The sequence below is a fragment of the Arachis hypogaea genome, chromosome 3 (genome assembly GCF_003086295.3).
Source record: "Arachis hypogaea cultivar Tifrunner chromosome 3, arahy.Tifrunner.gnm2.J5K5, whole genome shotgun sequence".
Classification (NCBI taxonomy): domain Eukaryota; kingdom Viridiplantae; phylum Streptophyta; class Magnoliopsida; order Fabales; family Fabaceae; genus Arachis; species Arachis hypogaea.
In genome coordinates, this window is record NC_092038.1 from 134,065,409 (window position 1) to 134,091,686 (window position 26,278).

Below are 26,278 nucleotides of genomic sequence, written 5' to 3' on the forward strand. Positions count from 1 at the left end.
ATGTCCCCCACTTTGTTGGATAATAATTCAAGGTCCCATTTCCTAGCTATAATAATTATCAATTAAGTGAAATAACACTACTAAAGACATGGATTAATGAAAGCCAAAAGTAGCACCTTGTTAATATCATCTCCTTTGGCTTCGATTAGATGAACATACAAAACAAACGGACAGAGAGGGGGTTGTAATTAATAGTAATAGTAATAGTAATTAATTCAAGGGCATTTAGTTAGTCAGGTATTGTTAACATGTGTCCTAAAATTATTTAAATTTATTTTTTAATATATTGAATATATTAAAAATTTTAAAAAATATTATTATACTATTAAATGTATTCTTATAGCATAAAATAGATAAATTCATTATTAGTTAGTTACCCTCTTTGTGAATTAGTGATGAAAGAATATTAATTAAAGTTTGTTTAACAATTGTTTTAAAATGCCTTTTTGTTTAATATATATTAATTAAAGTTGTTTCAAAATATTTTTTGGGCTTCTAAAAGTATCTTCAAAATCAACACTTAATAATAATAATAATAATAATAATAATAATTTTTAGGTTTAATTACTCTATTGATCCTTATAGTTTCGTCAAATTTTAAATTAGATCCCTATACTTTTTTTTAATTGGATCTCTACACTTTTTTTATTTTATAATTATGTCATTTCTAGTGTAAAAAATGTTTGAATTAACTGAATATTTTTTCGCAAATTGAAAGTATTCATAATTAAAAACCTAACTAGATCTTTAATCACATGTATTTTAGGAAAAATATTCTGTTTATTTTAGTATTTTTGATATAAAAATTACCTAACTACAAATTAAAAACAGTATAAAAATTTAATTAAAAATAAAAAATATAAAAATTTAGTAAAATTATAAAGATTAACAGAACAAATAAACCTAAATTTTATATATACTATAAAAATTTAAAAAATAATATTTCTAATATGATTATGCTTTTAATTTGGTGCACCTTAAAGGAAACCGCTACCTTAACTAGTTAAATTTATAGCTGTTCACTTGTTCCATAGTTTTAGATTTTTTTCTTTCAAGTAAGCAACGATGGCAACAAAATAATCGCGTTAGGTCAAGGGCAATATATGCTGTAGAAGAGTGGAGAAGTGGTCCAAACTAGACATCAGCACGTGATCAAGACTATTTTAATATTTTATATCCCACAATACAAACATAAGTTTCTTAAGAAATTTTATCTCATTTCTAAAATTTATCTATGAAATTATTACAATTTAACATTTTTTCGACTAGCAATCAGTCAGTACTTTTTAGTTTTTATTTTTTCTCTATAATATAATAACTCAATCTTTTAGCCTTTACTAATTTTATATTTTGTTGATTAGTTATTGAAAAAAAAAATCAAAATTGGTATTCTAGCAGAACCATTTATAGAAGATTCAATATTTTATATATAAGATTAAAAATTTTATTCAATGAGTAGTAGTTCAATCTTAACCAATTGGATCAGTACATTATGTTGGTTTGATTGCATTTAAATTCTGGTAGAGGAGGCCATAAAGGAAAGGGTGGAGAGTTCTGTTTGCGAAAGCTAAAAGGGATTAGTGACACTTTTAAGTGTTAATGATTGTTGCATACTTAATTGTTTCTTTCTTTTTCTTTCAAAAATTGAGTTTGTTCTTCTATATATGGAACAGTAAACAGTTTATAGTAAGCTCATCAAGCCTTGTTTTGCTGAAATAACTTGAACTTGATATATAGAATTCTTTTTAGCTTTTAGATATATTTTAATTTTGTAAGAATTTGGAATAATCATTTAGAAATTTATCATAAAGCAAAATGGATATTGTCACTTTTAAATGATGTTGATCTCCCATGTTGGGACATAATACTCTCAAAAAATATTTATAAAGATTTAATAAAATTAAGAGTGATGATATTATCACTTTACCTAAAAAAATATCCACTTCATTATACGAGGAGTAAAATGATAATTAGATTTTCGAGAATTTTACTTTTGGACTAATTAATTTTGGAAAAAAAAACTATCAATTAAGGTTTAGTTTGGGTAAACAACTTAAATAAGCTCTTTTGAAAAAAGAATTTAAAGGATAAGAATTTTTATTAAGAGCACCTTATAAATAAGTTGTTTTTTGTTTGTATTTTTAGTTATAGAATTACTTATTTAAAGTTGTAGCATTTACATAAATAACTCAAAAAATACAATTTTCTTTACATAGAAAAATAGATATTAAAAAAACGATGATAACAAATACTTTTCAATATTGAATGTTGATTTTACATAATTTAATAATTAAGATTACAATCGTTTAGACAACTCATTTTTTATTTGCTCTCTTATTAGTTTCATTTTGTAGGCAATTAATTCTTCTTATGTAATATCATTAGAAACTGGTTCTTCTACTTCATCTTCACCCATAACGGTATTCTTGTATGTGGTGAATAGTAATAAAATTTTAATTATAACAGATGGAACCTTGCGTAAAAATGGTGGTGGATGGTCAGTATTTTCAGCAGAAATAAAAAATATTTTTTAACAAAGCAATAATTGAAATAGATCTTTTTTGTTTTGAAGTCAATTTTTTTTACGAAAATGATAGAAATAGAATGACTTATCGAAAAGGAAAAGTCATATATTTCTACTTTTTTAAAAAATTGTGAATTAGCTTTTCGGGAAATTAAAAGCTTTTTGTGACTTTTCATAATTCAAAAGTCAAATAAAGTAGCTTCTACTATTTTTCAAATGGGCTCTAAGTCATCCACAATAGTAAATAATAGACATATATGTCCTTCCCTTAATGGATAGTATAAAATGAAATAGAGTTGTCCATAGATTTTGTTATTTATAGTCAGCTACATGAACATAAAAAGACAGCTTTGAATAGTAAAACATTTATTATCTTTTGAATTTTTATATAATATTTATTAACTATTTTTTCTTTATCACGAATCCTATCAAAATGTGTGAAGTTTCATTTTAAAAATTGTTATCTACACGACGATCTTTTATAAATAGACATGTTACAATAATTAACAATACATATAAGCACCATAATTAAATTTTACATGATAAGTTAATAGAAAAGCGTCACATATTCACTGTTCATTATCATAAAGAATCAAATTAATACTTTTTTTTTTTTAATTTTCTTAGTAGTTCAAGGTGGAAATCTTTAAATTAAGGACCTAATTATCACTTTAATTGTATTATTTTATCTGATGGTCATTCGACAGTTTTATGTTAGCTATAAAAAATCTATCGTAACACTCCTGTTTATTTTTCCAGACTTAGAATCATCACTATATAACAAATTTACAATAAATTAAACTCAAGGTAGGTATAGTTCGATATATAATTGAACTTCTTACTTGTATTTTCTGTGACGTACAAAATTAGTTTCGTATTCTTACTAGCTAGTTAATCACTTTATTTGTGGGGAATAACTTTTGGAAAAAGAATGTTAATTACAAAATATTCATTCATTATTGTCTTTCTGAAAAATGAGATAAAACCATTCTGCAAAATCTCCATCTTTCAAAAATAAACCTAACTCTTTTATATAAATAGTAAATGCTCATAAAATTATGCAACACCACTAGAAGTCCAGAAGTAAAGGAAGAAGCTAAGAAGGACCACAAAAAGAAGGATTAAGAACATATTCTCGATCTTCATTCAGTAATTTTTTTTTAAAAAAAATTATGCAAATATAAAGGCATGAATAATGTGGTGAAATATATCATGAAATTATTATAACGATAATATAAAATACACTCTTTAAGAAAAAAACTTATTTAGGGTTAGCCTCTTCAATCATCCAACGATATCCATAAACTCTGAATTTTATTTTGTTGCTTTATTTTCACTTTCTTGATTCTTAATCAGTGTGAGTTGTATAAAAAGGACATCCTCCCGAATTTATCCCAATTATTTACATACATATTACTAGGTTACTAAAAAAGGGTCAACATCTTAGATTTCTCTTAATGCTTTTAACATATAAAAGTCTCAATCGAAGTGTTTTAGATGCCTTTAAAAAACTGTTTTTGTTGTTAGTTCCAACTAGTAGAAGATAAAGTAAAAGCAGAAGAGTGAACAATTTATGAAGCACAATTTTCACGTGCTAAAAGTGTTGCATAGAAAGAAAAAAAAAATCAAGGATTTGGCAGCTGGAACTAAGTGAAATTCCCAATTAAATAAAAAAAAATATATATATACCAAATACCCAAAATGGAAATGTAAATGGCTTTATCATGAAAAGGAAGAGTAATACCTAGCTTTTATATTTATATGCCAACAATGAAAAAGACTAAGCTCACCACACAGTCAACATCATGTTTAACCCTTCTTTCACACACTACTACTCACCCAATTGAACACGTTTTCATTCCATATTCACTCAAATTCTTGTTCAATTTTATGTGCTACCCTTTTCTATGATACCAATAGTGGCAATGCAATAAGCAGTTGGAATTCTTGGATGCTATTCTTTTTTTTATTATTATTATTTACATTATTATTATTATTATGAAGTTTGTGTGTTAGTATGCACTAGCAATCGAAGGTGACCTAATTTGGTCCCTAGAGTTATTGCAAAAGTACGATTTGATCAAAGTGTGACATTGATTCATGCTCAGGTCACGCCAAATACTTTGCCATATCTAATATCAAATATGGTTAGACATAGATAATAGCCAGAAAGTTACCTCCTTCTCTTACTTTGGATACCACCTCAAAGAAGTCCTATCCGTGCACTTAACAATTTTCAGCACATGTTTGTGACTTCATCCTCATTATGATTTTATTCCCATGCCTTTCACGCGCTGTATATAATACCCCCTTTGCTAAACTATTATTCTCCGATTATACTAGGTAAAAATTCAGATAAAGTCGACTTCACGTGAAGTTGATATCTGAGATTTATTAGTTGATTTGACTAATTTGACTAAATTTTCATCTAACGGCTCTCGGGTATCAACTTCACGTGAAGTTGACTTCACCTGAATTTTCACCAATATGCTAATACTAAAGTAACAATAATTTTAAATTATTTTATTTTATTTTATTATTTTAGTGGTAATTAACAAATGCAAAATAAAATAAGCAATTGATAATTAAAGAATGTAAAATCAAATAAATTCGAATTGATTTTTTATTATTTTTTAAATATTTTTTGTATTATGACGCTTACAGATCATGAAATTTAACAATTTATTTTTTGGGAAAAAAGGGTTCAAAATCAGCCAACAAATTTATGACTTTCATAGAATTATCGGTGACTTTCTTGTATTTAAAATCTATTTTGCTCAAATGATCTTTTGGAGTCAATTTACCCTAAAACATTTCTATCACCAAACTCAATTTATTAATAGTAAAAAAATAATAAGACCATTATATATTAGTGTTAAAATAAAGACTATAACACAAAAAAAAATTAAGAACAATATCAGTATAATTTATTATTTTTTGTCAGTAATAAATTAGTAATATTTAAAAATATTGACTAAGAAAATTGTACGTACTGGATTATTAAACTAAAAATGTTGAACTATTAGCTAAAAATATTGGTCAATATAAATTAAAATTGATGGCTCTCAACTTTTTTTTTCAAAATTTAAAAATAGCTAGTAGAATAATAGATAGATATTAATACAGAGTACGAGAATTTAGAATATATCTAAAACGAGTAAAATAATTTTGTGCGCATTAAATGTGTCACATTTATATAAATCATCAGATTTCATTAAGTAAAAATTAAATACTAGCTAATATAAAAGAAAAGTATTGATGGAACCTAATAAATACAGAATATCATAGTATATAAATTAATACTTTTTAATATACAATACTTTAAATGAAATATATTTTTTTATTTTTAAATAAATAAATATAAAACACATAAATACAAAAAATATGAATATTTTTTATTTATTAAAATTAATTATTATGTAATAAAATTTCTATAATATTAAAATAATATTTTAAATTGCAACATAAAAATATAAAATAATTAAATTTTATTTTATATTACTCAACAAATGATTAGATTATTATATTCAAAATTTATTAACTAATTATTTGTATCAAAAATATTATTATATAATCTAACTTTTTATCAAAATATTTATGAAAGGGTAACTAATTAATCAAAGGATCAAAATTTTATTTTGAGCACGTTTCAGAATTGGCATTGTGTGTGTGGTTTTCATGCATGTGCAAAATTCTGAAATAAACTTGGGCAGGGAATTTTCACATTTAACAATGGGGGCCGAATTGAATTATGTGAACACACCATGTGCTATTTTGCTTGAAATGGGAGTGGCCACAATTCGTAGTTCGAACTTCTTTCTATTAACAACTTAGCTTTGTGGGGAGAAGAGAAAAGAGAGAGGGAGGGGTTCATATTTAGCTTGGGGGCAAAAATTAAAGCTTTGTGGTATGGCTATGGCTATGGCTATGGTGGTGGATATGGCTTTGCATTTATTCTTCTGAAAGATTCTAAGTATAGTCTTCAAGTTTGAGAAGAAGAAAGGTGTCCACAATTATTCATAGCTGGGTACCATCTATACACCCATGCAAAAACAATAGTTATATATGCATGCTACCCTTTTTGTAATTTCCTTTTCTTTGTTTATTATTTACTTTTTTACTTTTGCTTTAATTAACCAATCTTTCTCTCTTGCTTTGTTTTAGAGGAGTGCTAGGCCATCAATTTTTGTGATTTATAGTCATTAAATAGCTATTAATGATGATTTTAATGGTGTGAGATTGTTGTGAAATTTTATCCAATAGCTCACTTTTCTTTACTGATTACATACTTACCAGAATTTAAAAAAATTACTCTCCCTAAACTTTTCCTTTGTTTTATTATGAATTGAAGGACTTCATGTTGACATAGTGGAAAATACAAACATAAGTCTGGTCATGTCAGCTCGCTAACAAAGCCTTTAAATAATTATATTATGATTGCTAACTATGAATGTAAGCCTGCAATTATAACACTTGCCCTTGTTTTTCTAGGTAATTTAATTTACATTTTGGTGAGTAAAAAATAGGTTACAAAAATCACTCTTGTATTATTTTGATATGCATATATTTGTGACCTAACTAAGCAATTCAAGAGAACTAAACAAAATAATTAAGGGAAGTAATTAAATTAAATGTATAAATGTATGGTTGTCTATATCATGAGCAGTATTTGGCAGTTGCGGTATATTATCAATTGATGAATAATGATGAGTGACGTAATGTAGGTTCAATATATATATTCTTGAAAGAAATTAAAGGTGGTACCTGATTAGTGTGTGGTGAAGTGAAGTGCTAATGTCTTATCTGTGCCAGCCATATAATAAGTATCTATTTATCCACTTGAAAGAAATGAGTGAAAAGTGGTATTGATAAGTTAGCTCACTTAGCTGGCATATGCATATATATGTGTGTGTCCTACGTAGCACATACTTAGCTTACAGTGGAGAGCAACCAATAAGACAACATACAAATAATCAAAATTCATTACAAGACAGGGTGTCTTATCTTCTCTTACTCTTCACTTAATTCATTGTAGAGATCCTCCTCCCTCATCATTTTCAGGGTTTTTTATTTAAATAAATTATTTGCCATCCTATTTTACCTGAATCTCCTAAATAGTTTTTTTGAACCTGTTTTCTAAATCATATAATATATAAATCGTCCTAAACTCGCGTGTTTTAATTAATATATAAACCATTGTACCCTGGGACGATTTATGCATGAATTGCATAGGTGAATAAGGCATAAATTGTCCCACCCTAGTGTGTATTAAAAGTAACACATAAATCGTCCTAGGCTAGTTTGATTTATGCGTTTTACCCTAAAACCCCATACCCTGGCACGATTTACGTGCTTCTCCATAACCCTCAACCCCCTCGCACGATTTACGTGCAAATCCCAAACCCACAAGCCCCTAGGATGATTTATGTGGAAACCTAACCCCCACCAACCCAGCACGATTTACGTGCATATATACCCCTCAGCACCCTAGAACGATTCATGTGTAAAGACCCAAACCCTACTTACCTTCCACGAGTAAAGTCTCATTCGTGAGAGACTCCATTAGCGGCGAGGAGGGTAGTGGAGGGGAGGAGAGCTCCGGGAAAAAATTCAAGGAAGGGTGTGGTCGGCGGCAGTGGAGGGTTAGTTAGGGTTCGGAAGAGGTGGCCTCCGGTGGACGGCGTTGACGGCGGCGGAGGGCGGCTTCTGAAGGTTGGGTTGGCGGCTGTTGGAGGCTGATTTGGTGGCTTAGGGGGGCGGTCGAAGATGGCGAGGAACGACATGTACCGATTGAACGGCATCGCGCACGTGGCAGGTTTTATCGACGAAGAGGTTAGTAGTTAATTTGATTTACAACTGATATATTCAATGTCGTTGATGTATTTAGTTACAAGAATGTGATTCTTTTGAAAAAAAATGCTTGTTGTGTTAGAAATTAGTGAAATGTTAAGGTTAACATGTTTAGGATATGTTAGGGTCATGTTTAGTTTAGGGGTTTGGTTGATTTCTGATACATGTTTTTGGTTGTTGTGCGATGTTGAGTTGTGACTGTGCTTGTTATTTTCTTATCAGCCAACCCGGTGTGTACGGACTATCCGTAGGCAACAAAAGATGAGAGTACGACACTGTTCTCTGACTTCTGCAGCCCGAACCAGATGGAGCAGGTTTTTAGTGCGGGGAGTGATTTTTTTGCTGAGATACGGGAGTTTTCCAGCACAGATGGTGATTATAGGCCTCAGTTTGAGGGAGGGACAGTGGATCTTAACGTCGATTTGAATGAATCGCCGACTACTTATCAGTGAGGTCCGTTTGCCATGGGCGGTACTCCGGCATCTGCCGTGCAGGGACAGACACACACAGAGTTGTCTGACGAGCCCGATCGTGCTGCTGGGATGGAGGTGCAGCCACCGGAGACATATGTACTGGTCACACAGAGGAGGAAGCGCATCATCAGGCCAGCCAAGTGTGGCACCGGGTCACATATGTGTTAGATAGTGGGGTATTCTTATGTTATTGTTATGGTATTCAGTTAGTACTTTTTACTGTTGTCGTTTCGATATTGTTATGTTGTTATTAAGCACTGTTGCCGTTTCGTTAATATTATGTATTATCTAGTACTATGGAAAGATTTAAGGACTATTTTGAAAGTAAACGAGAAGTGAAATTTAAACCGACTAACACAAGGTCTTTAACAACAAATGAAGTGAACGACAAAGAACACCATTAAATGCAAAGTGTAAAGAGCGACATCAAGCAACAATCTAACTATGCTAAGGCAAATAAAATAACATAAACTATAATGCTACTCGAGGCTCTATGCATTAGTCCCTTCATGAGGACCGGATGCACATGCGCGAAGGGGACACTGTCTCCTAGTATGACCTGGAACCCTACACATACCACATCTCTTCGTCTTGTCCGGTTCGGGCTCATCCATACTGTTTCTTATCCGTGTAGTCCTAGGACGACCCACGGTCGCTCGCATCATGCCGGGGTCTGGGATAACTTGAGGACCCTCGTACAAGGGAAGCAAGTCGTCTGCCATCGGAGGGGAGAAACTTATGTTATAAACATTGAAGATGGTTGTCAAGCGATACACGTCATCCACGTAAATCCTCCAATCCAGTCTGCAATACGAACAAGCTGCAAGCACATGACGACATGGGTAATGGAGGGTCTGAAAATAGTCACAGTCACAAGTCCTGGCCGAAAGCGATATCCTACATGCAGTCAGAGCGATTCTCCCTCCCGTCGGAGCAATCTCGTCCACAACAAACTCTGTGTTTCCTCTATCATATAGCTCAACCCGCATGTTTCTGGAGGCCTATTGGTTCTTCTCAATCGCCCTCATAAGCATCTGCGAAAATTTCTGCCTTGCCCCGAGTTGCATCTCCGCTTCCTTTCCTTTCCTAACAAAGAGCTCAGCCAATTGTCCATATGTTGACTTCACAAGTGACCCCACCGGTAAGTTTCGTGTGCCCTTCAAGACGGCATTGATACACTCAGATATGTTGGTTGTCATGTGACCGTACCGGCGCCCACCATCCCGATATTGGGTCCATAACCCTAACCCAATCCGGTTACACCACTCAACCATAGTCGGGTCTTCGGACCTCAAGATCTACATGTAATATTGATGCTTCTGTTCGGACTTTGCATAGGCTGCGTTCACCAGAATCTTCCGTGCATCCTTGGATTTAAAGTTAAGCGCAAAATTAGCAGCTATGTGCCTAGCACAATATGCACGATAGGTGGCCAGTGGGAGCCACCCACCGTCTTCTGCAACTAACGCGGCCTTGATTGCATTGTGGCGGTCAGATATAACTAGAATGCCGGGTTGCGGGGTCACATGTTGGCGAAGGTGAGCAAGGAAGAACTTCCATGACTCAGTGTTCTCACCCTCAACAAGTCCAAATGCCACTGGGAGTATGTTCGAGTTTCCATCTTGTGCAATCGCCATGAGTAACGTTCCGCCGTACTTGCCATACAGATGGGTACCGTCAATGGATATCAGTGGCTTGCAATACTTGAATGCCTCAATGCATGGCGGAAACGTCCAAAACAATCGATGAAAAAACACCCTCGACTCATCAACCGTATTACCAGACCTTACAGGTGAAGTGCGCAATACTGCAATACTGCCCGGCATGTACATCTGAACCCCGATTATCCACCTCGGAATTATGTTGTAAGATTCCTCCCAATCACCATAAATCTGTGCAATCACCTTCTGCTTAGCCATCCACACCTTCCGGTAGCTGGGCTTGAATCCATATGTCGTTGACACCGCATTTTGCAGTACTTTCATCGAGATTGCCGCATCCGCCCTAACCAGCGATAGAATTGATGCACAGATCACATGATAATCAAGCTGCCTGTGGTCGGTGGACAGCTCGGTTGCAAGACATGTGTGAGGCCCATTGTACTTCCGGACTTCCCATTATCCTTTCCGTTGCCGCATAGTCACGCGTATCAGCCAATTACACCCATTCCCAAACTGGACGCACTTCCCGTGATACTTCAACTAGTCCGACTCAAACACCTTATACTGAACACCACGAAGAATATTATAATTCTTCACCATCAACACTGCCTCCTCCTTGCTCTGGAACCGCTGCCCGACCTCAAACTCCTCTGCCGCATGCATACCATGCTCGTCTCTGTGAATACTTGACATTTGTCGACCTGGAAATGCTGGTTGATTCATCGCCTCAAGATCCAATGTAGAGAAGTGTGGAGGGTAATGTTGTATCTGAGAGCTTGTTTGGCCTTGCGATCTCACAACTGTTCTTGTGTCATCCTCATCGTCAGATTCATCACCGATAACGGGTGGTTCCGAATCTGAATCATCATCACCAATGGCCTCAACAACTGGATCCCTATCTCCGACCTCCATAAACGTAGTTGCACCATCCAATACCGGTCCTTCTCTGATTGCCGCTGCAAGCTCCTCGAAGGTTCGTGCATCACCCAAGCAATCCCCATCTTCGGCATGAACTGCCAGATCGGCTGCAAATGATGGAGATGAAATGTGGGCGGTGACGTCGTGACGAATAGGAATGGCACTTGAAGCACCATCTACCCCGACTGTGGGCGGATTTGGAGTAGATCCACCGGAGCTACCCTCCACATCATCCATTTTCGCGAACAACTCCATAGCTCCCAAATCTGGAAATCTCGATTGACTGTGAAATATAACACGAATGTCGTCATCGCCTAGCATCTCATATTTTCCAAACTTCACATAACCTTGCCTGAGTGAGATAGGGATCCTGAAAAACATTTGCTTCACAAGCTTCTTACCGCACTTACCTAACTTTTGTAGTATGCTATTTCGTAAATCATCTAAACTCGTTGATGGATTTATGAACACTCCAATCTATTTCTTGCAACTGAACGTTACACCCTCACTTGTATTTTTATCGATCTTTTCCCGATGATGAACTAACAAGAACACACTCTCAGCCATCTTCCCGCAACCCTCAGCTGAAATATGGCTCGACAATGATGTTCCTCCTGTATTTATAGGCTCTTCCAGCACATAAATCGTTTCATGGTGTCTGGTATTGTGTTTTTACACATAAATCGTCTCACACTAACGTGTCTTATCATAGTAACACATAACTCGTCCTAGGGTATTGAGGGATAAAGTTTTTTACATAAATCGTCCCAGGGGCTTGTGGGTTTGGGATTTGCACGTAAATCGTGCCAGGGTATGGGATTTTAGGGTAAAACGCATAAATCAAACTAGCCTAGGACGATTTATGTGTTACTTTTATTACACACTAGGGTGGGACGATTTATGCCTTATTCACTTATGCAATTTACGCATAAATCGTCCCAAGGTACAATGGTTTATATATTAATTAAAACACACGAGCCTAGGACGATTTATATATTATATGGTTTAGGAGATTCACGTTCAAAAAAATCATTTAAGGGATTCAGGTAAAATAGGATGACAAATAATTTATTTAAATAAAAAACCCTCATTTTCATTTACCATAGCTTATCAAAATTTAATTGTATATATTATAGAAAATTTTTAAATATTTTAAAAATATTAATGTTTTAGTGATTTTAATTAGTTAATTTTAATTAATATATATTATTATATATTTTTATAACTAAAATTAACGATTAAAATTATTAAAATGCTAATATTTTTAAAATATTTAGGGTAAAGTATATTTGTTGTTTATGAAGTTTGGTAAAAATTTTAAAAATACTTTTAAGTTTTATTTTATTTCAATTTTGTCCTAAAAGTTTTCGATTTGCATCAAATATACTCCCGACAGCTAAATTCTCAAAAATTTTAAGACCAATCCAATAATAATGCATGACAATTATATTTGATTTGCTTATATTGAAGGTTGTTCTTATGAAATTGTTATTGAATTGATCCTAAATTTTTTGAAAAATTAGCTGTCAGTGGTATATTTGATGCAAATTAAAAACTTGTGGAACAAAATTGAAACAAAATAAAACTTAAGAATATTTTTAAAATTCTTGTCAAACTTCAGAAACAAAAAATATACTTTATCTAAATATTTAAAATTTGTTATATTCCATTATTTTAAATAGTTTTCATGATTATTGGGAGATTAAATACGTACTTTTTAATTTAAGGTAGGTTTAACATTAGTATTTATACAAATTTTTAATAAATATATAACAAATATAAGTTTTACACAAAAAGATTTAATTAGTAATTTTAACCAATTTTCTAATTAACAAAATCCTTTTATTTATTTTATTATCAAAGAATTAGCTAATTTATATTTTTAGGACATTTAATTTGTTAAAGACACTAGAAGTAATAATATTCAATTTTTCTTTTTACACATTTAATACTTCAAAAGTGCATTGAAAATATAAAAATTAGAATTTGTTTGATTTGTGTTTTCACATTTTATTTTTATCATTATCAATTTTTTGGACTTTTATGAAATAAAAAGAGAAAATAAAAATAAAAACAAAAAAAATATTTTTTATTTAAGAAAAATACTAAAAATAAAGACAAAATAAAAATGCAAATTGTTACGGTTTAGTATCTTCAACTGAGTCTAAGGCATTTTATTAGCTCAAACACACCTCTTTGTAGATATAATTAGGCACAAGATTCTCGAACTATATCGTATCTCGTTAAATTCGGTAAGAATCTACTATAAATATTTTTTAAATTCATAGTAGATATATTATAAGAATTCCGCTAGAGAGCCAATAGAGTAAGTATACAATGTGTATAATGGATTAATTTTTTGGCCCAATATGAATAAAAATAAAAAAAATCAAAATTACCCACATTTTCCCTTATTCCAAAAATGATGTTCATTTTTGAGATAACCACCATCATATATTCAGTAATCTTAATTTTTTCTCAATCACCCTTTCTTCCATTACCGTAACGTTTCAAACCAAACCATTCACATACAATGTTGAACATCCCACTGTCTCCCCCAATGGAACTCTAATCAGCGCTGAGCATCCTTCACCGCTAGCTTCCGTCGCGTGTCTCCCGCCCACCAGACTCCAGCGGCTCACCCTCGGTCACAGGTGTATAGGACGTCGGCGGTTCAATCGAAGTTGTGCCATCCAGGTTAAGACCACACACAATAAGCCATGACAATTTTATATAACTATCTGCGTATAAGAAGAAGTAACCATCCGATATTGTACATGTTCGAATATCCAGGGTAAATTACTACTAATTTATCAAACACAATACACTCATACTATCTAGAATAACCATCCGGCTACCAGGGATAATAAACATCTGATATCCTACTGAATCGAACATCCAATTTAAAATACTTGAAACCAATGTTCTGAAAATCGGACCGGACCGGCCAGTTCAACCGAAAACCGGTCATCTAGCTGGTCTGGTCTACCTGTAAAACCGTCCTGCAAAAGACCGACAAAAAATCGGCCAAACCGGTGGTTAACCGACAAACTGGGTGAACTGGCTGGGTTTCTGCAAGCACCAGTTCTCCCCCCAGGTAACGAAACGGCGTCGTTTGGCGCTAAATAAAAAAAAAAAGAAGGCTGAAGTGAAGTGAAGTCTTAATGCATTGTAACCCTAATCTCTTCGAAAAAGACTCCTGGACCTAGTCACCTCCCACTCCCAACCCTAATCTCTTCAAGCTTCTGCCTACGAAGGACACCAACCACCGTCAAACGAAACAGATGCTGGAGCCAAGCCTCACCGTCGCGGGTCGTCGGCTTGTTGTCGTCACCGACTCACCGTCACCGAAGCGTCGTCGCCTGGCTCTGGCCTTTTGTGCCCTTCTGCGGTTAGTTCTGGCTCTTCTTCTGTTCTTCTGTTCTTCTCTTTCAATCTGATTTATGTTTCACGTGCCACTAAATCCTTGCTTTGTGTTTTTTCATTTGATAAAAATGCATGTAAGATCCAGGAACTCCTTTCCTTGAGGATGATTGGAGCTGCTAAACAGTTAGGAGGTTTATACATCATAAATAGAGACTATTTTCACACATGTCATCAACCACAACATTCACACTACACATGAATCTCAGCACAACACAAACAACATCAGACATTCCATTGGAGACAGTAGCATTTGGCATCAAAGATTAGGACAATTGGCTTTAGATAGGCTTAGTTCTATGAAAAAGAAATATCCCTTTCTGATTGGTCCTAATGTTGGTGTGTCTTATGACTCTTGTTACTTTGCCAAACAAAAGAAAATTCCAGTTGGCACTAACATCACTCAATCAGAGAGAAAATTTTCCCTCATTCATGTAGACATTTGGGGCCCCATTAACATTTCTTCAATTGTCGGTCACAAGTATTTTTTGACTATAGTTGAGGACAAAACAAGATTTACTTGGTTGTACTTTATGCAAAATAAATCCGAGACATCCTCTTGTTTGAAACAATTTGTTCAATTCGTAAAAACGCAATTTAATTGCAGTATACAATGCATAAGATCAGACAATGACAAGGAATTTATCTTAGGTGATTTCTTTTAAAAAGAAGGCATTATTCACCATACCTCTTGTGTTGAGACACCTCAACAAAATATTGTGGTGGAACCTAAGCACCAAGAAATTCTAAATATGACAAGAGCATTGCTTTTTCACACGAATTTATCTAAAAATTTTTGGCATATGTAACTGCATATGCTGTACACATTGTGAACCAGGTACCAAGCTCTGTTCTTAATGATTGCAGTTCATATGAAAAACTCTTCAATAAACTACCTGACATCAGTCATTTTAGAATTCTTGGGTGCTTAACGTATGCCTCTACTTTAGTTGCCCATCGAAAGAAACTAGATAAGTGAGCTCGAAAATGTATTTTTTTGGGTTTTAGAACTGGTACCAAGGGCTATGTACTCATGGATGTTCAAACCATAGAGGTTTTAATCTCAAGACATGTCCAATTCTATGAGCATTGCTTTCCCTTTCATAACACTAAACCTTCACCATCAATCCAATAGAAAGGTTGATTTTACTATAAACAACACTCCTTCTTCATACTTCATGGATGATGGTGATGATTCCACTCACCTTCCCTCTGATGCCATAATGTCTACTTCCTCACATTCTCGTACTCATTCATGTTTTTCCTCCAATTCAACGCATGCATCCTTAGGCAGTACTAATACCACCGTCTCACCTGCATCTCATAATTCTAGTGTCCCATGTATTTCTCCTATAGTACCACATGCACCTAGGGCCCGTTTGGAAAACTTTAGAAATAACTTTTTTTAACTTTTGACTTATGAAAAGTAGTAGTATTAATGTCTGGTGCAATTTTCAAAACTAAATTGCAACTTTCTAAGAAGCTATTTAGGAGCTTATAGAGAAGTTAAAAAAATGACTTCTCTCATAATACTTCTACTTTTCATCACATTTCTATAAAATAAGCACTTTTAGAGTTAAAAATCTAAACACAAAATAACTTATTTATAAGTTACTTTTAACAGAATCATTTATTGTTTAAGTTATTTTATCAAAAGGAGCTTAATTAAGTTGGTTACCCAAACTAGGCCCTAGTACAGTACATACATCAACACTGCATGCATTAAGAAGATCCACTAGGGATAAACACAAACCATCTTATCTCTACGACTATCATTGTTTTCAAACCTCTTCTAACTCTACTCCTGCACCCTCACTCAAATACTCCATTTCCAATTATCTGGACTATAAATCTTTATCACTTGAGCACAAAGTATTTTCTATAACACTTACTAACACCATAGAACCTACGAGCTATGAGCAAGATACGTTCTTGATGACGGTTGGAAACAAGCTATTAAAGCTGAACTTGATGCTTTAAATGAAAATAAGACATGGATTCTGACCAAACTACCGAAGGAAAAAAAGGCCATTGGGTGTAAATGGGTGTTCAAAGTGAAGCTCAAGTAAGATGGTTCCATCGAAAGGTATAAGGCTCGTTTGGTGGCCAAGGGTTTCACCCAAACTCTTGGTTTTGATTATTTTGACAGATTTAGCCCGGTGATAAAGATGACTACATTTCATTTGTTACTTACCATTGCTGCCTCCAAAGATTGGTACGTGCACCAATTGGATGTGAATACGGCATTTCTCCATGGCGATTTTCCAGAAGAAGTCTTCATGAAGCCTCCACCGGGCCTGGCTGCACCTCCGGGAATGGTGTGCAGACTCCAAAAATCCCTCTATGGGTTGAAACAAGCGAGTTGTCAATGGAACACCAAACTTTTCTCTATTCTGTCATAATCAGGTTATTTGCAATCTAAGGCTGATCCGTGTTTGTTCACTAGGCTGTCCCCTCGAGGTTTCACTTGTATTCTCATCTATGTTGATGACTTGGTGGTAGCTGGGGACTGTTTGGCATATATTCAACATATAAAGAAACTCCTTGATGACCGGTTCAAAATTAAGGACTTAGGTAATCTCAAATTCTTCTTGGGTATGGAGATAGCTATAAGCACTCAAGGTTTTGCTCTTTATCAACGCAAGTACACTTTGGAGCTCTTGAAGGAGTTTCATCTCGAGTATGCCAAACCCGCATCAACTCCTATTGATTACACAATGAAACTTTCAAGAACTACTGGTACGAAGCTGGAAGACTTTACTGCCTATCGAAGAATAATTGGAAGACCCATTTACCTCACCAACACTAGACCAGATATTACTTTTGCGGTAAGCAAACTCAATCAATATCTTGACTATGCTACTGATTCTCATTTCAAGGCGGCCTTGCATATCCTTTGTTATTTCAAGCAATCATCCGCCAATTCTATTCTCTTCCCTCCTTCTCCAGATCTTTCTCTCACAACATTTACAGATTCAGATTGGGGAAGCTGCCCATACTCAAGGCGTTCTATTTTTGGGTTTTGTTTCTTCTTTGGAAAGTCCCTAATTTCTTGGAAGAGCAAAAAACAGACCACTGTTGCTAGATTCTCTGCGAGGCTGAGTATCACGCCCTGGCCTTGGTCACATGTGAAGGTCTTTGGCTCTCTTATGTGCTCGTTGACCTCAGACTTCCATTGTCTAAGCCCATTCGTATGTTTTGTGATAATAAATCGGCTTTGCATATTGCTGCAAATCCCGTCTTCCATGAACGTACCAAACATATAGAAATTGTCTGCCATGTTGTGGGTGACCAGGGTCAATGTGGGATGATCAAACTTCTTTCCATTACTTCATCTAATCAATTAGCCGACGTCTTTACCAAAGCGCTGGCTCTTGGACCCTTTAGCACCTTTCTCTCCAAGCTAGGAACATTGAATTTTCATGCTCCTAACTTGTGGGGGGATGTGGACAATAGAGCTTATTCACCAGTAATAGAAGAAATGGAGTGATGCACTACATAATTCACTGATGTACATATATAGAGGCAGTTATGCTGCAGCTGCTATTTAAGTACCGAATAACTTAACTAGAGTTAGATGTTAATATGAGTTTGTTAGCTATAGTTAGAAGTTAATTACATTTTTAGTTGTGTATATAAACACCATTGTACTTTTCTCACTTACCTTCACAAACTCTGCACTCAGAGCATGAATTTTCATAAAAATCTCTATTTTTTTAAAGATAAATCTAGATAGTTAGTGTCGAACACAAATAAAAACATCTTCTATTTGCTTTCTTAACACTTATCTTTTAAAATACATATTAATTAAATCTTATTATTTATGTGTCAAATACTAATTAATACGATATTAGTGAATTGTAATTTAATAGCCAATAGTTAATTGTTGTCTTTATAAAGAATCTTCTGTAGTTGTTTAATTCTCACTGAAGTTTAGTGAAGAAGATCAAGTAGCCTTTAGATATTATTGGATTGGTTTAACGGTTTAACCTAACACTCAAACTCCCAGCAATTAAGAGCACTCAAACTCACTACCTAAGAATTCACAAATCTGATCTATAGATTTTCCACTGTTCTTACTCATTACAATAATTAATAACTCACATAGCTCAAGCTAATTGAGTAAATTGACACACTTTATTACAAATATAAATATGAGAGAAGGAAGTAAGATTGCATAATAAAGGACTTTAATTTTGGTACTGGAATTTTCTATGCTGAATAATCAGTTTACCACCGCTGTGGTTGACGTTTCTTTAATGAATAGGAAGGTAGATGTTGTACCCTTGTTGGGTTATATAAGCTTAAGAAAGAAACTAGCTACTTTCTGGATTTTTAATTTATACCTGTTTTCTCTCTCTGTGGTAAATTCTCACTACAACTAACATGCATGTTATTTGAAACAAGAATGTTACGAATTAAAATCAACTATTAAAATTATTAGTTAAAAATATATTAAAATATAAAAATATTAAAAATAAATTAAATTATTCATATATTTATACATAAATATAATAGTGATTGATTTTGATGATTGATTTTAATATACATTTAGTATTTTTTTTATTTAAACACAGATTATTTAATTTGGTTTTTAAATACTATAATAATATATAATATGGTTATCAAATGTCACTGAGAAATTCCCAAAATCTTAACACCAAAATTAAACTGCAATGTTCAAATGCAAGCCAATAAAATGATAAACATTGACCATATATGTGCACAAAATTAAAATAGGAGAGGACAAAATTTAGCAAACACAAGAGAAGAAGACAAGAAAGAAGAAGAAGAAGAAGGGGACAAAAGGATCCACCTCCCCATTTGTCACATATCTATACGACTCTCTCATCTTTAAAAAAAAAATTAAAATAGATTTTGAAAATAAAGAGAAATTATTCAAACTTCAGTTAAAAGTTAAAACCTATAAATTAAAAAGAGAAATAAACCATAGCATATGTTAAAGGCTTAAAGCACATATAAAAAACTACTTCTATTTGAGAACGCAAATAAGAGAAAGGAGACTATATCTAAAATAAAATCTAAAAAAATATCTTTCCACCTCTGGTATTGAATTGGCAGGGATAAAATTTTCTCTTTTTTTTTTTTTTTTGGTAATAAATTTTTTTTTTAATATAAAGTTCTGAATTTCATATATCATGGGGCCAAGGCCCAAAGGTTGCAAAAGGAGGCTTAGATAGTTAGAAATACGATGCGGCCCAAGGATATAAATCCAGGCCCAAGTATCCTGCTGGATACAAGATATCTAATTATTTATATATAAATACTATGAAGCACAAACACTTCGTTGAGTTGCCGTGCGCGCGTGTCGGACATATTTTGAATACGACACTTATCGACACTCGTCCGACACGCATGTTTGCTGTGTCCAACCGTATCTTAATAAAAAATAAAAATTCTTCTCCGAACACGTCTACGTCTGGACACACCTAAATATCATCACGTGTCAATGTGTTCAGTCTTATTCTTAACATATATTCTTAAAATAAATTTAGATATAGCATATATTATTATTTATTAAAACCAAAAAATATTTTAAATACTTGATATAATTAAAATAAGACATTAAAAATAATAAAAAAATTTAATTTATATTTTAATATCAATAAAATATCAAAATATCGTTACGATTTATCTAAAAAATACTTTATATTTTATATGAATGCGTGTTCCCGTGTCATATAAGATTTTAAAATTTGCGTGTCAACGTGTGCGTGTCAATATTCGCCCATCATAGTATAAATATTTTTTTTTTGGTGACTCCATCGTAGTATAAATATAATGATCTTCAAACGCTTTTCTTTTTTTCCAGCCCAAAAAAAATCGCTTCGTTTCTTTTTTTTTTTTTTTTCCCTTCTTTTATTGGCTCTCCCAAATCCCAATTAGTGTAAATTTTTAAAGATTTGTCATTTTGTTCAATCTTCCCCATATATTTCGATATCAAGGGGGCGAAATTATGTTACGAAACTTGGGCCATATTTTGTAGCCAGCAATATCTGGCAAAATCAGTTTTACACTTTTACTACAAAGTATATGTTCTCTAATAATTTGTTTTACTTCCATTAATTTTAAAATAACAACATTAATATAATTTTTAAATTAAAAAATATATATATATAATTATTTAAACGGATAATAATAATAGAAATTTAAATTTTGGGTTTTAATTTAAATTAAAAAATACATATTCACACACTTGTAAATTTAAAATGAAAAGATTAATAATTTCTTAAAATTTATAAAAGAAAATTTTAAATTTATTGAGATCTAAGAAATTATTTTATATGGAGACTTTTGAATTTTAATTTAAAAAACGGATCTAAAACAGATACTCTTGTGACATAGAGAGATCACGCACGTGTCTAATCCTTAGCCACAAAACTCACCAACCTTTTCTTCACTTTTTTTAACTAAATGATGTAGCATGATCCCTATGATAATATCTTCTCTTCACATAGTTTTTTGTTTAAGTAGGGAGCTATATATAATATATAATATATTGTAGCTTGGATTTAAATTTTAAATCTCAACAAGTAGGTAGTAGTTGTGTGGTGATTAACTAGAATGGCCGTGGTGACAGTTAATTAAATGAAAAACATGCAAAAGTAATTAAAAAAGTAGTTGGTTGTTTGGTACAAAACTTCATGAAATGTTCAATGATCACAGTCATCACACCATGAATCATTTAACCTCTTTAACACCCACATCAACTTCTCTTCTGTCCCATTAATATTAGTCTTCTATTTATAGTATGCATTAACATATCAATTATCAATTATCATATATTCATGGCAAAGAGTGAGGTGAAGTTGTTGGGTGCATGGCCAAGTCCATTTGTATTGAGGGCTAGGATTGCTCTTAACATAAAATCAGTGGATTATGAGTTCCTTGAAGAGACATTTCAACCCAAAAGCCAACTTCTTCTTCAATCCAATCCTGTTTACAAGAAAATTCCTGTTCTTATTCATGAAAATAAACCTATCTGTGAGTCCTTGATCATTGTTCAGTATGTCGATGATGTCTGGTCCTCCGGCGGCCCTTCTATTCTTCCGGCGGATCCTTATGATCGCGCCATTGCTCGATTCTGGGCAACTTATGTTGATGACAAGGTATATGTATACAACTTTCGTTGGATATTCATAACATAATCTTTATGATTTAGAATTTAGGGTTTAAGAACCAAGCGAATATACTTTGATAGTATATTAGAATTGAATGAATTTAACCAAGTAAGAAATTAAAAAAGTATCTTATTGTAACTAGATTCTTAGATAATGTGAAACTAAATATATTCCGAGTGAGACAAGAACATAAATAAAACCAAGAAATCAGGGACGGATCTAAAGTGCAGTGGTGTAGGGGCTACAATTTGAAATTTTTTTTGAGTAATATATGATAATAATATTTATCTGCCCTCATTAGATTATTAAATTTAACTCTACAATAATTTTTTATTCAACTTTTAGTACTTAATCGTTAATTTAAAAATTTTATATTAGATATTCGTTAGAATGATCAATTCTCATATTTAAACGAAATTAGTATTCGTTTCTAAAAATCAACTCAAAAGAATATTATTTATCTTCTTTTCAAATTAGCTTTAATTTTTACGTAGCAACTGTATTAATTGAAAGAACTTTTTTAACTATGAATATCAATAAGAGTCGGCTTCTAATTGTATTGGGAAGTGAATTTTTAAATAATTGTTTAGTAATATATATGGAAAGAGCGAAATTTTAATGGTAGTGTTAAGAGAAAAATTACTTAATTTTTTAAAAATATAAAACCTAAAAGAATAGAATTTTAAATTATATATTATTATTTAAATTACTATTTTAGTATTTTAATTTGTATATTATATATTTTAAAGGCTAATCATATTTTACAATAACAAAATATAATAATAACAATAATCATGCTATATATACATAAAAAATAATTATCTGTATAAAATATATATTAAAATATAAAATATACCTTAAAAATAAGTTAAATAATACATATATTTATACATAGATATATAATAATTAATAGATAATTTAATATTTAATTTTTTATATACACATTATTTTTATTATAAAAATTATTATCATGTTATATAAATTTTGTCCCGACTACCAAAATTTTCTAGATTCGTCACGTCAAAAAATTGTCCGTTTGCCACTAAATGATAGAAATAGACAGGTCTATGAAAGTTTTCACTTTTTATTTTAGTGAATTCATCTAAGAATATTAAAAGTGGAAATTGATGCAAATTAGAATATAGTTTTGTTAAATGGGCTTTAGGCCCAAGGCCCTACTTTAATTCAACTCTTCTTTTGTCCGAGAAAAAAAATACTTTTTATTTTGTATAAATAAATTTTGGGATGATGAAGAGTTGAAGATGGTTACATACATGAAAGTATAACAGAATTGAGAGTAATAAATTCTGATTCTTCAGTCCGTTCTTTTTTTTTTCTAAATCCAACTTGTGATTATTTTTCAGTTGTTCCCAGCCATGAAATCCATTGCAGGAGCAAAAGGAGAGGAAGAAAGAAAGAGATTGATAAAGGAAGTGGAAGAAGGATTGGCACTACTAGAGGATGCATTTAAAAAGATCACCAGCAAAGGAAATAACAAATTATTTTTTGGTGGTGACCAAATTGGGTACCTTGATATTGCATTTGGTAGCTTATTGGGGTGGCTAAGGGTGACAGAGATAACCAATGGTGTGAAGTTGTTTGACCAAGTCAACACACCTGGTTTGGTCAATTGGGCTGAGAGGTTCTCTGCACATGCTGCTGTCAAAGATGTTATGCCTCACACTCATAAGCTTCTTGAGTTTGCTAAGACACTTATGACCAAACTGGCTCCTATTTTAACAAATTAGTAGAGGAACATGCAGTGTAATAATTAAGCCATTGTTGCTGAGTGAGTGAGATTTTGCTTTTGTGCCTTGTAATGTCTAATGTGAGGCTTTGTTAAATAAAAAATATTATTCGTATATTAAAATTAGTCACTAAAATTAGTTACTAATATATTTGTGTATAAATATATGTATGGTTTAATTTATTTTTAATGTGTATTTATATTTTAATATATATTTTATATTGCTGGCAAATTTTGATGGCTGATTTTTGTTTGCAGGTAGCATAGTCGTTGTTAAATATATGATATTAAAAATACGTTGTAATGTGAAGGCAAACGGCACCAGTGGTCTAGTGGTAGAATAGTACCCTGCCACGGTACAGACCCGGGTTCGATTCCCGGCTGGTGCAGTTTTTCTTTTCCTTTTTATGTTTTTTGCATTCTTAGAAGTTAGAACCCCCGTTCAAAACTGATGAATTTTTTTTATTCTTAAATAACATACTAGCTAGTAGAGACTAAAAAATAATAGGATCTTGTTTGTTGAATAAGTAGTTTTACTTGTTGGACTTCAAAGTTCAAACATTAATTGTGCAACAAATATGAGTCAAATATATATATATATTCCAAAATAAAGTCAACAATGGCATGCAATATCATCATTCAGAGTGTTAAATGAACTCTCAAGCTTTTGTTTTCATTCTCCCTTTGATGTCATAGAAGGTGGCGTCCGAGGACGGCTGCTGGTGACACTGTCATATAACTATAACAAACTTACCAAGTCTTACATTTTATAAATTAAAACTTGAATCTAATTTTTTTTTATTATTATATATTTTGTATACATTTATAAATAAAAATATAAATTAATATACCAATATATAGTAAATAAATAAATAAAATTTTGGTTAATATATGTCTTAAAAATACATATTAAAATTATAAAATATATTTATTTTATAAAAAACCATACATAACTTAAATTTTTTTATAGTTTATTAACATAAAAAAATTAATATATATATATATATATATATATATATATATATATATATAAGATGAACTAAATTCAATAAATAAAAAAGCAAAACAAGATTAGGTGTCTGATGTATTACACTAACAGTCTAACAGTGTTATAGTCAACAGGGACATTTTGATCTACGTATTAATTAATTAATTATTGTTGCATCATAGCTAATAGCTTAAAGTTTATGGCACTTGTCCAGTATTAATTTCTAAGGTGATGTAGCATTTCTATTTCTATTTCTATAATTTTGAAAATGCAGTTTTTTATGTTGACCGTTTACCAAAGTGTAGTCACTCATATATATAAGTAACTTCACTCTATTTGCTTTGTTCTGGGTATCCTAGACTATTATTGTTCTGCATTAGAGTATGACAGAGAAGAAGAATAGTAATGGTGAGGTGAAGTTGTTGGGGGCATGGCCAAGCCCTTTTGTGATCAGAGCTCGCATAGCACTCAACATAAAATCAGTGGAATATGATTTTATTGAAGAGACTTTTGGGAAGAGAAGCCAGCTACTTCTAAAGTCCAACCCTGTCAACAAGCAAATCCCGGTTCTGATTCATGGTCACAAATGCATAGCTGAATCCATGATTATTGTTCAATATATCCATGAAGCTTGGTCCTCTTCAGGTCCTCCTATTCTTCCCTCTCTTCCTTATGATCGTGCCATCGCTAGATTTTGGCTTACTTATATTGATGATAAGGTATCTATCTATAACCATTCTATATGTTAAATCATAGATTATTGTCTTTAGTGTAACAAAGGTTCTTATTTTATTTTCTAGTGGAATAATTATAGTGAGTTCTACTATGTTAGTGGAAATTAGAATATGTATGTGCATATAAAAAATGATTCATAGTTGAATGTGGTAATTAGTTTTGTGGTTTTGACAGTGGTTCCCGCCCTTGAAATCCATTGTGTTGGGACTAGACACAGAGCCCATAGAGGAAAAGTTGGAAAAAGTAAGAGAAGGGTTGGCATTGTTAGAGGATGCATTCAACAAAATAAGCAAAGGAAAAGATTTCTTTGGAGGTGACCAAATTGGGTACTTGGATATTGGGTTTGGAAGCTTCTTGGCATGGCTGAAGACGGTGGAGGTGACTGAAGGTGTGAACTTGGTGCATGAAACCACCACTCCTGGCTTGGCTAAGTGGCTTCAAAAGTTTTGTGCACATGATGCTGTTAAGGATGTTCTGCCACCCATTGACAAGCTTATTGCCTTTTCTAAGATGCTAAGGGCCAATGTGGATCTTGTCATTAATCCTAAGTAATTTTGGTTAATTAATACTAGGTGGAATCATTAATAATGTATTGTGTCATTCTAACCTTTACTATTATTATATGGTGTGTTACTACAGAATAAAAGACATAAACATTATTATATGATATGGTTTCAATAATATATATGATTTTGTATTATATAATTACGGAAATAATAATTAATTAATCTCCTAATTTGTAATCGATAATTAAATTGGTCTCTTAAATTTAAAATTAATCTTCCTAATAGACAAACTAACATAATGAGAAGCCGAT

The 26,278-nt window shown here is 32.4% G+C and overlaps 3 protein-coding genes and 1 non-coding gene across 4 annotated transcripts; 3 read left to right on the plus strand and 1 right to left on the minus strand.

Moving 5' to 3' along the window:
* Positions 1-10,145: 10,145 nt before the first annotated feature.
* On the minus strand, positions 10,146-10,832 carry LOC112735538 (uncharacterized). The gene has a single exon (XM_025785071.1). The coding sequence runs from the start codon at positions 10,830-10,832 to the stop codon at positions 10,146-10,148; it is 687 nt and encodes a 228-aa protein (XP_025640856.1).
* A 10,506-nt stretch (positions 10,833-21,338) lies between these two features.
* Positions 21,339-23,970, plus strand: LOC112733999 (glutathione S-transferase U17). Its single transcript, XM_025783157.3, has 2 exons — positions 21,339-21,979; positions 23,356-23,970. Exons 1-2 carry the CDS (start codon positions 21,659-21,661, stop codon positions 23,737-23,739), a joined length of 705 nt encoding a protein of 234 aa, XP_025638942.1. The 5' UTR covers positions 21,339-21,658; the 3' UTR covers positions 23,740-23,970.
* Positions 23,971-24,056: 86 nt separating this feature from the next.
* On the plus strand, positions 24,057-24,127 carry TRNAG-GCC (transfer RNA glycine (anticodon GCC)). The gene has a single exon. It is a non-coding gene; the product is annotated as a tRNA-Gly (tRNA).
* Positions 24,128-24,975: 848 nt separating this feature from the next.
* LOC112734011 (glutathione S-transferase U17) lies at positions 24,976-26,125 on the plus strand. The gene is made up of 2 exons (XM_025783179.2): positions 24,976-25,445; positions 25,636-26,125. The coding sequence occupies exons 1-2, from the start codon at positions 25,110-25,112 to the stop codon at positions 26,011-26,013; spliced, it is 714 nt and encodes a 237-aa protein (XP_025638964.1). The 5' UTR covers positions 24,976-25,109; the 3' UTR covers positions 26,014-26,125.
* The last annotated feature ends 153 nt before the right edge of the window (positions 26,126-26,278 follow it).